We start from the raw sequence: 11251 nt of genomic DNA, 5'->3' as shown, positions 1-11251 counted from the left end.
TGGGAAGTTTAATCTAGGATAATATGTTATAGGCCTATAGTTAAGTGTTCGATTATATGCACTGCATGAAAAGATGAGCAACTAGTTCATATTTCCCTCTGAAGTGTGGTGAAATGTAAATAGGCCAACACAAGTTGAGTACCAGTACATTAAAAAAACAGTATATGTCTTGAGAAAATTTGCTTTTAGTGTAAAGATGTGCATATATAACACAAAACACATATCCACTTTTCATAATTCAGCAACACTGTTGGCTCAACATATTTAAAACAGCACAAATCCTACAAACGGCTAAAATAAATTGTTCTCTGAAACTATGAAAAAAGATGTTTGATAAAAGAAAAAACAACATGACTTGAGAAGAATTTGCACTTTAGAAAAGGGTGTGAGGTGTGATGTAAAAATAATCATTATGTGTCAATTAAAGGCGTGTCACTGTTGAAATGAGGAAGTGAATATCAGCAATTACATTTTTTTAAAGCAAAATAAATAATGTATCAAGCAAGTATCTAAATATATGAGCAGAATGCTGGCATTGACATAGTTATAATATTGTACGTTATGGTGGTTATACTCTTCATGACATAGTGTTGTATAATGAAGGGTCAGTGTAATAAACTGTAGCTTCAGCTTACACTTTGTCAGTCTGATATCAGCCTGTTGGGTTGTATGGGGGTATTGTGTTCCACAGTGTTGTTTCATAATTGTCTCATGCTTTTTTTTTAAAATATTTATCCACAATTTCTTGGATCTGTTGCACGTATGATAATCTCCTATAATAAAAATTGACACAGCTAACAGCATGCATGCATTTTATCCTCTGAATCACTAAAATATTATGGTATATTTAAGAGTAAAGGAAAGTTAACATAAGATATTCTTGCTGTTTCTCATAAAACCAATTCAGTCAGCTTGTTTTCCAGCACCTTGACAAATTTACCCTCAAGCAATTAAACCCCAAAGCCCCAAGAGGCCATGGGAAGAGTCCAACTGGCCCTTTTCGATCACATTCATTCAGAATCAGCTTGGAATGAGCTAATCCACCGAGCTGTGCACACAAAAGCCCATGTTGCATCACAAATCGCTTTACCTTTACAGTTACAGACAATAAGTGTTTGTTTATGAAGTTGCAAATTGTTTCGGGGCCCTGTGTGAACAAAAGGCCTTAAGAGAATCCTCTTTTGTTTGCAGACTATGGGCTACACAGTGACACACATTTTCCCCTCTTTGGTTCAAAGAGGCAAGTCTAGAGACACAGTGATATGATAGCAGGGCTGTGGAGAATCCCAAGTTACTGGATACACTGGACAATGAACTTCTAAAAAAAGCAGCAGACTGTATCATTCCTCCGGTCATCAAGATTTAATGGTCCTATCAGTGCCTTTAATTAGCTGGACACATACACTGGGTAACTACAGCAGAGAAAAGATAACAGGCGCTGTACTCTGTTCACCCATGTTCCCAGAGCCCTGATGAAAAATTGATTGGCTAATAACACACACTGAAAGTCAAGTCCCCTTCGCACGACACCCTGTTAAATCCTTCACCTTCATGTAACTTGACCCGAAATGCGAAAAATAAGTCACCGGGGAAGGATGCAGATTTGACATTAATAATTCAGAAGGGACATGTAAACAATACGCTGTGTTTACAGAAGCAGAGGCAAGTGACAAGAGGCGTGCTAACTGAGTTTGCGTGACACGTTTATTTAAAGTCAGAGGCTCATTAAAGTCTGGGACACATATACAAAGAGCTAATGCAGGTTTTACTGCAAGGTTGTCCAGTTAAGACAGCAAACGTGTCCCAATGTGGGCTGATAAATATGTACGAGCCACAGTGAAATTGTGAATAAGTGCTTGTCAACATAGTAACCAAGACTCAACACAAAATCAAATGTTTCTGTATGGGATCAGATTTGCTTGAACCTAGTGAACAGTCTTTGGAAATACTAGCACTCCTCTCTGTTAAGAGGGACTTTGAAGGACAAAGGTTGATTCGCTTACTGTACTTGTAAACTCATGAATGTTTATCCCTTTTAATGTTTTGAATACTCCATTGATGTCTCCGTCTTAATGCTTTACAAACTTATCATCGGTATGTTCTGTTCATCTTCAGTTATTATTAATCTTTCTATTAAAAATTTTTTTGTTGACATTTGCATGCATGACAGCAATGCCACTGCCTTTATATTGAGTTGCAAAGTAAAACAGATCTGATGGAAAATGGTTATTACAAAAATAAATACTTCCCAAAGCCTCTCATAATGCAGACTGCTTCCTTCCTTAATTATCCTTACATGACTGAGCATCGTCCAAACAAAACAACATATTTTAGGCTATTTGGTAGTCCATAGCTGCCTTCTTAAATACTGACATTACAACGATACAAATATCACATAAAGTAAAGAATCTTGTGGTCAATATTAGGAACTAGCTCCAACTTTTCTCACTGATAGTCTATGAAAATAAAAACTCAATTCTATAAATAATAAGGAAACATGTTTGAAACTGGTTTTTATTTTCAAACCATGAACATCTTTTTCTGTCCACATTAATTTGTCCAAAAGATGGACTCCATGAATAACCAAGTGCTGCCCATTGTAGCCTTCCTGGTGCGTTCTATACACAAATCTATATACACAATTACTTCAGATGCACATGATGTCAAATATTTGACAAATAATGCTGCCCGATCCTTTGGATTGGCAAACAAATAAGAAATAAAGGTTATAACCTTCAGCGATAACATATCACAAACCAATTACATTAACACGTTTTTTTTCGCCGACATAATTAGAAAATAAAAAACAGCATGACTATGTAGAAGAGCAGTGAAAAACAAACCATCCTGATTCCTCCTAAGTACAGACAAGATCTGCAGAAAAAAAAGGAAAGGCTTAGAGGCGATGAAGCATAAAATACTATGTACAATAAAAAGCGCAATCTACTTTGCAGGTTTTCACGAGTTAATTCCTGAATGGGCAGATATTGGCAGGCTCTCTCAACACTGAAGTTGATTTTTAATTGTCCTCTTTGTGAGTTGTGCTCCTCTACTGACTAGTTACTGATGAAACAGAAGTAGGAGCAAGGTAGGAGTAAAAAACAGAACTCAGATGATGTCTAATAAATACAGTATGTTTTTGACCACTTAGTGATCATTCTGCGGAGTACTCTGATTGGTTGGCTGTCAAGTTTTTCACAGTCCAATGTTGCAATTACAAAGGGGGCCCAGTGTGTCAGACCCCGGAGACCGCCTGGCTATTGTAATCAGTGGACTCCATTTTGAGGATGTAAGGGATGATGCTGTCGATCTGCACGTTGCCAATGAGTCCAGCGAAGAACAGCTCCTCAGTGACAGCTGCACTGATCAGCCGAAGGGCAGGGAGACGCAGCAGCAGCTTGGACAACCTGAGAGCAGTGAGGGGGAAAGGAGACATTCAATCTAAAAACATGTGTTTGGTAGCAAGTACAGCCATGGTGCCATCGCAAAGCTGTCTTGATAAACTTAGGGAATTATCTGTGTTACAGAGGTAGTCTACTCACCGATAGGTGTCTTCTGGGTAAGTCCTTGTTACATAGTCCTGCAGCTCCATGTAGGCTTTCTCCTGAAACTGCTCGATCTGTGGGGTATTGTCTATTCCTGGGTGATCTGGTACAAAAACAACACATGCACACAGTCAGGTGTGAATATATGTGGATTGTTTTTTTCTGTTGATTTTTAGCAGTAACAGGAATAAAATAACTAAAAAAATGTACTTTTCATTTTCTTTAATTGCTAATTGTTTACGCACCAGGGCTGAAGAGAACGATGGCTTTGAGGTAGGCATATTCATATGAGTCTGGGGACAGCTTGGACATGCCGTTACAGAACTCCTGCATCCTCCAGATGTGCTCCATTACTATTTTTACTCGGTCAGGGGAAAGCTTGTCTGTAGGGGGAAAAAACAACAACAACACATCAGCATAGTTTTTAGCAAATGGAAAACTAACTGTGCCACAAAAATAAACATAACATATCTCAATTTGTGCATTGCATAAATAATTTTTCACTTCGCATAGCAATGTAAGACATTGTTTCGGCTTCTAAATTTGCATTCAAGTTTTAAACCCTTGCAAGCAACCAACAGAAGTTGTCCTCCTACCTTCCTGTAAGCTGGTCTGCAGATGGCTGATAATGGCACTTAAGATGGTGCCAACATTCATAACGTTGGAGCACTGTGCCAGACCCAGGGCAAACAGTTCATTCCAGCAAGCTTTCATCAGGTTAATGTCATTGTCTTGACCACTGTAAAATAAAATAACATTTATTAAAATTTTACCACAGACGACTGTATGTATGGCCACATAATCGAAACCTCAATTAATCGGCATTTTATTACTGACATGACAAGTAATGACACAGTTCAATGCCACAATTTTAAAGGGTGTATTTATGGAAAATAATTAAAAACCTGGTGAATAACGCTTACCCAAGGGTTTGAAAGGCAGGAATAGAGCGTGCCCAGTGCATAGAGAGAAAAAGTAGCCGGGAAGCTGACTCACAGATGTAGTTCACATTGAGGTACTCTGGCACAGGCAAAGGCATCATAAGCTGAAAGAACATATTGTAGAGTGGAGGGAGAAAAACATCAATGCTGTGTTTATCGGAATAAAAATGTGTCACGAAACATGGGTTACTCAGTTGAAGTTTTTTTTACCTTGAAAGGGATGTGGCTCTCAGAGAGGAGAGATCCCTCCAACTCCACCACTGGACCTGACTGATCCCCTGACATCAGCTGCATTGTGGCCTCCAAGGACTCTCCTGCCGAGCCATCCCCAGGGTTCAGCACTTTTGCCAGGGTGTCAAAAGCTCTAATGATACAAAAATATAAAAGTCCACATTTGAAATTTTAGACATCTAATATATTGTAGCTCACACAGAAAATAGGAAACATAGGACATAACTCAAAGCACTGCAGTGCACCCTTGACATATAGTATGGTTTATTTTCGATGGACTATGGGTGAATGTAATTAGGTCCTTAAGAGCGGAGTCAGAAACCACATGGCCCTACAGGAAATTCTATTATAGCTTTGTGACAAACACAGAGAGAGACAGCCCCTGGGTTTCTACTGCTCCGGTACATGCATCAATTCAGTTATTCAGAAATAACTAGCAGTCAGTATCAAAGCCTCTTGATTCTTTATGACGTGTCCCTCACCGTGTGATATCACTTGCAGTTTGCTCATCTCCTTGGAGGTCTGTCATGGAGCTGTCCCCGTTGCTAAGCGTTTCAACTCCCATCATATCATTGTCACAGTCACTTGCCTCCCTGGCCTTGTTGAGGTGGGCGAGGGACGTCACCACATTTGCCAGCGTGCCGAGATCTCCTTGAGACAGGTCATCCTGTGAATGGGTAACATTTAGTATAAATATCAATAGGTTTCATAAGCACAATTTTGAATTGTTTTGTTTATCACTGAACTACTTCCAGTAAGAATAACAAGGACAGAACTGTTCCATGTTAACACAAATGTTTATACACATGCACAATTAATGAACAAGCAAATATCTTAACTTTCTAAATTATAAGTTGTCAGTCTAAAGAATTTAAAGCCCCAATATTCACAGGGGCTTTAATATCAAAGATTTAAAAGGCTACATAAGAATGCAATGTCAGTTTGTCAATTGATTATTTTATTGCATCACTGTTACCTTGTCAGGGGATGCTGGAATCAAGATGGTGTTTTCCATCTTGGTGAAGGGTTGTTGGATGTTGAGTAACATGCTCGAATCAAGCAAACTCGACCTGAAGAAAGACATTTTAAATCTTATATAGCAATATGCTATATGGAACAATGCAATATAAAAAAGTCATTGCTCAAACTCTTATCAGTTTATAAGTATCACTTGTTCGATCACAATCCCATAATAGACAAGAGATATATAGTTTCCTCTCCCTTTATATATACAGACAATGTGTAACATGATGCAGTTTAAAAAAAAACATAGTTATTAGAAATGTAAGATTATAAAACAGATTTTGTTTATAGCAGAGGTCATGTGTTGTGTTGTATTAGACTATACATGTGTATATAATAAGCTGGTAAATTAAATTTGTTACGTAAATAGGCTCGACCTAGTGGCTTCCTTGTCAGATACAAAGGTGGGTGTGGCAGCCAGAGGACTACACAGGTTCTTGCGGATGTAGATCTTCTCAGTGGAGGCTGCACAGTTGACAGATTTCTCCCTGGTGGTCACTTCAACAGGCTTCCTCTCACACTGAACGGCTGTAGACAAGACAAAGGCATATCACTATTTTTGATGGGAGTCCCAAATAACATTTTTCACAACTGAATATTTAGATGGTTACAGTCTCTTACAATCCTGTTTCATGCCCAGAGCCATGCAGCGCTGCAGTCGACAGTACTGGCAGCGGTTTCGGTGGAGCTTGTTGATGGCACACTCTCCGGAACCTCTGCATGTGTACACCAGGTTCTTTCTTATGCTTCGTTTGAAGAAGCCCTTACAGCCCTCACAGCTGACAGCTCCGTAATGGCGCCCTAAGAAAGGGAATATAAAAAGATTCAGGTTTGCGAATGCTTGCTTACGTGTGTTAAAGCAAATTACACTTTATTCCTACCTGAGGCTTTATCCCCGCAGACAACGCAGTACTCCACCACCGGCTTCACCATAGACTGGTCCGACCCTTCAGTCACAAACTGACAAACAAGCCGAGACAATGGGAGTTATTTAATACCGCAAACAATTCAATAGGTTTAGCCTGACTTAACATGTTCATGCTGCAGTGATAAGACCGTTCAGTAACTTGATTAAAAGAAGTCACTAATATCCTCTGGTAATACCTGAATCTGCTCTGGGGAGGCAAACAGCAGCTGGTTCACCGCAGAGCCGTCTGGACTAGTGAGGATGACCTTGTTGGGGGAGCCTTCCTGGTTGGCTAGGATCACCTTCCCACCGGAGGAATAGTCAGCATTGGCTAGGATATACTGCTGCTTTCCAGGGGAAGATGGCTCAAGTTTTGTGACAATCTGGATCTTCTGGCCAGTCTGCTGATCAGTTACAATCTGTAAGAAAAATTCAAATAAATAATTTAAACAGTATAGAGAAAAGTGTTGAAAAAGTTAGGCTAAATTCATATAAAAGAATTGAGCTCCATCGGTCCACCGTGAGGCAAATCATCTACAAATGGAGAGCTTTAAGAGTGACTGAACATCTGCCTAGAAGTGGACTTCCTTCAAAAATATCCTCAAGCGTCACAAGAAAAGTGATTTTTCAGGTAAAAGCCAACCCATACATTACATCTGGAAATTTGCAGACAATTTGACACCACCATTCTTCACTTGGGAGAAGGTTCTCTTGGTGGTTGGCAGAGTTGCGTTTTTGCCCAAACATGGCGGTTTTGGTTATGACCAAATAGTTCAATTTTGGACTAATCTGTCCACAGAATAAGACTTCAGGTATCTCCAGGTGCTCTCTGGAAAAGTTGTGACAAGCAGGTTTGTTATTTTTTGAGAGCAGAGGCTTCTTCAGCAACCTTCCCATGAAAGCCATTTTGACTGAATTTTCTTCTTATTGTGGAACCATGCACATCTGTCCCAGATGCTGCAAGAGAGGCCTGCAAATCACTAGATGTAATGTTTGGGTTGGCTTGTAACTGAAAAATACTTTTCTTGTGGCGCTTGTGGATATTTTTAAGCAGATGTTCAGTCACTCTTAAAGCTTTCTATTTGTAGATGATTTGCTTCACGGTGGACCGATGGAGCTCAAACTTTTTTTTAAATTAATTTATTGCTGCCCCCAGACAAATGTGCAGCATCACAACTCTATTCCTGAGATCCTCTGAGATTTTTTTCCCTTTCAGCATGTCTGACCTGTATGGGTTCAGTTTGGTGGGCCTAAACTGACCTGGTTTTATCTCCGTTTTATCTAGTGCCACCCAATTTCTTCCCAAAAGATCTCTCACTACATTTGTCCATTTCATCACTCAATTTGGCCCATCTGATTGGATTTACCTGCTCCATTCAAGCAATGCAGCGTAAGGTTCACAAACTTTTGCACATACAACAGTTGTCAAATAATTTGTTTTATCTGTTTTAACAATTGATTTCTGGAAAACATTTTTTTTTTTAATTGATAAACAAACATCTGTTTTTTCATATAAAAAATACTGGTATTGATAAAAAAAATATTAATTATGGTTAAAATAAATAAAATTCCAAAAGGTTCAAGGGGTTCACAAACTTTGACACAGCACTGTATAAAAAAACAAAAGATCAGTTTCTATTGGTGGACACTAGGCTGTCACATCACCTGGATTCTGTGTCCTAAAGCCATGCTGCTGTCTGTTTGCACAAACTGAATCCTTTGAGTCTGTCCATCCATTCTTCCACTGCTCTTCACATCAGCGCCCCATGAGGCATGCACACCTGTGTAGACAGAGCAAATGTTTGACTTTCTTGTAATAAAACAAACTTTGACTCAGACAAGAGAGTACCTACAGGCATAAGGCTGACCTTATTCTATCATTTTTTTTATCAGTTAATCACACGTATAATACTTCTCACTACTTTCTGACTTCCCTAAACTGTCTGTTGCCCATTCTTTCCTACGGAATGAAGTGCTTAATTTTTCTTAAAGGTCAAATAATTTCCCTACAGCAGCTTGGTGCTGTAGTTTTTAACCATTCGTCAACAAGAGTAAATACTACTTTTGTTGAGGATTAATTTTAAGCAGATTTGTAAACAATAGGTAAACTGGTGGGTAGTAGTACTGGGTAATTACAGAAGCTGGACGGTGTATGTAGGATTGACTCAAAATAGAAATAAACTCACACAACTTGTTAATAGGATGAATTAAAAAGGTGGATATAACAATTCTAGAGAATGCTTCCAATGCAAAATCGCGTTTTGACAAAATCAGTGAATATCCCCTCACTCTCTGCTACCTGTCTGTACTGTGCATGCGCTGAAAATGTATCTAGAGTTAATTAATACACCGCCTAGGCTCTAGTAACGCTGGATTTATTTTCTTTCCAGGGCACACACAGTATATGTAGCAGATCAAGGAGCTATTCACTGATGTTGACAACAAGCGTTCTCCAGAATCACTGATTCCACATTTTAGGGTTGGATGTTGTCTTTGCATTGTATTTTGTTGAGCACTGTGAAAATATAAGACTACAAACGCCGCCCTTATCCTTTGATAGATAGTTAATTTCTGAGTTGAATTATGAAACACATCCTGAAACCTTTTACTTCATGTGTAAAAGGCATTTTTCTATTTACTGATCAGTGTGGAGGGACCCAGAGCTCCGACTCAATGTATTTCCAATTTGATAGACTGTATTATAGCTAAGGGGTGTTATTAAGATTTCCACTTAAGAGCGGAAAAGTCTGACTAACGTTAGCACTTGTGTTAGTCGTTTACATGTCCCTTAAACAAGAATATATCTGGCAAACACTTGATCGTTGGTACTAAACAGGGTAACCAATGTCTTTGGACAGCTTCTAATGATCTGTATTAACCCTGGATACAATGTAAACATGTGATTTATTACATTGCGTACCGCTAAACTAATGTATGTTTGTGGCCTCTGTCTAGCGTTAGCCGGCGCGGGCCTCGTTATAAAATACAGCTTTAAATAACAGTAATATGACATCGCGCGAGCCGCACAGCTTTAGTAGATAACACACAACACACGCAGGACAGCACAGCGATTTAAAATCGATACGGAAGATAAAGGTATTTCTTTTCCTGTAGGTGAAAGGTCAACATTGAAGGGTTAAAGCACGCCAGGGTTCAAGGCCCGTGACGCCGGTGCGCAGAATCCACTGCGGGACTCCTTCACAACTGGCCCAGAAGAACGCATGTATTCACACACTGGACTTTCAACACCAGTGGGCAATGTACCAAGGCAGCTGGTGATTCAATCCGTTGTCACATTCAGACTTGAATCAATAACGCGGCTGCATAGTTTACGGAGACACGTTAGGAACGCTAGCACATAAGCTAACACTAGCTAGCTAATGGTAGCATGGCTACGCTTGTTGGCTAACTAGCATGTCCGCTAACACCGTCACTGCAACACGTAGACACGCGGCGTAACTTTAAGAACAAGTCTTGCACATATAAACATTATTAAATACTTGCGGAATTGGATGTTAACGTGCCGAGCCCTGGACGACAGTGCTAACGGGCTAGGTTAGCTGAATGGTAGCCGGTAGCTAATGGCTGCTTCCCTGAACACTCCCTCCCTTCCTGTGTCACTGTCCCCTCGTGCCTCTTCAGTCAACCTCTCATGCGACAAGTACAGTAAATATGTCTTACCCACCGGGAAGCTGTGAAGTCAGATGATGTATAGCCTTCAATAGATTAATATTTTAACTGTTTGCTGCAGTTGGTAGGAGGGTCAGAGTTCGTGACCTTTTTTCATCAATAAACAGCTTTTGCACATGCGCAGTTGGACAGCCTTTCAGCGGTCCATAGCCCTCCACTGTCAAAATGTGACTTCGTTTCCTCTATGCGACACGAATGAAAGATATGTTTTTGTATTACGATCACACCATTTTTGTTTTGTTGTTGGTCTTTTTTACATATTGGGAAATCATTTCTCAGTGGACCTGGTATCATTATATTTAGGCTACAAACATTCTAAATGTTTTGCACTTAAGGCTAGACAGCTCAGGTTTTAGCCATTTCCATTTGACAACTATTTGTATCAATTTCTTATAGATCATACCGTATTTGAGTATACATTTTTTTAGGGAATTGGATGTTATATAATGAATTCAGACCCTAACCCAAAGACAGACATCAAGGAAGGAGGATTTTTTAATGAATAGCAATATACTGAATAATGTCCTTATTCACTGCCCTGCACTGGCTACGCTATGAAATAGCTGGTATATCTGCAGCACTGAGCACACACAATGTTATTTGAAACTCCAGTATTTCAGTTACAATTTAATCTACATCTTATTTCTCAATCTTGTCCATTTGTTTTTCTGTTTGTGCTTAACCCATGGGAGAATGATGCCTAATTTTGTTTGTTCCGTTTCATCTCTTGGGACTATTTTGTTGCTAGGTGGGGGATGTGTGTTTTGGTGTTTCTCCATTGGAAGTTGCATTTGTTTCCACTACCCTGCGTCTTTTTCCTAAACTCCAATAAAAATAACCACTTCAATTACAGTAGGCTACATGAGTATTTATGAAACATATTTCCCATTTTCTGACTATCAAAACACATTGGA

The 11251-nt window shown here is 39.4% G+C and overlaps 1 protein-coding gene across 3 annotated transcripts; it reads right to left on the bottom strand.

Annotated features, from left to right (window-relative positions):
* Nucleotides 1-2515: 2515 nt before the first annotated feature.
* On the bottom strand, nucleotides 2516-10445 carry nr2c1 (nuclear receptor subfamily 2, group C, member 1). 3 transcript variants are annotated; one of them, XM_080028632.1, is made up of 14 exons: nucleotides 10329-10445; nucleotides 8313-8428; nucleotides 6845-7066; nucleotides 6622-6700; nucleotides 6362-6541; nucleotides 6103-6268; nucleotides 5694-5787; nucleotides 5200-5384; nucleotides 4697-4850; nucleotides 4469-4590; nucleotides 4142-4284; nucleotides 3791-3928; nucleotides 3543-3648; nucleotides 2516-3407 (listed from the first exon to the last, which is right to left on the bottom strand). In XM_080028632.1, the coding sequence occupies exons 2-14, from the start codon at nucleotides 8382-8384 to the stop codon at nucleotides 3236-3238; spliced, it is 1833 nt and encodes a 610-aa protein (XP_079884758.1). In that variant the 5' UTR covers nucleotides 8385-8428; nucleotides 10329-10445; the 3' UTR covers nucleotides 2516-3235. The 3 variants fall into 3 exon arrangements, with proteins under 3 accessions (XP_079884758.1, XP_079884760.1, XP_079884759.1); XM_080028634.1 differs by having other exon boundaries at nucleotides 6118-6268; XM_080028633.1 differs by having other exon boundaries at nucleotides 10333-10445.
* Nucleotides 10446-11251: the final 806 nt, after the last annotated feature.

Source organism: Ammodytes marinus (genome assembly GCF_949987685.1).
Source record: "Ammodytes marinus genome assembly, chromosome: 5".
NCBI lineage: Eukaryota > Metazoa > Chordata > Actinopteri > Uranoscopiformes > Ammodytidae > Ammodytes > Ammodytes marinus.
The sequence above is the reverse complement of the archived record's forward strand: the minus strand, read 5'-3'. Positions and strand labels throughout refer to the sequence as shown.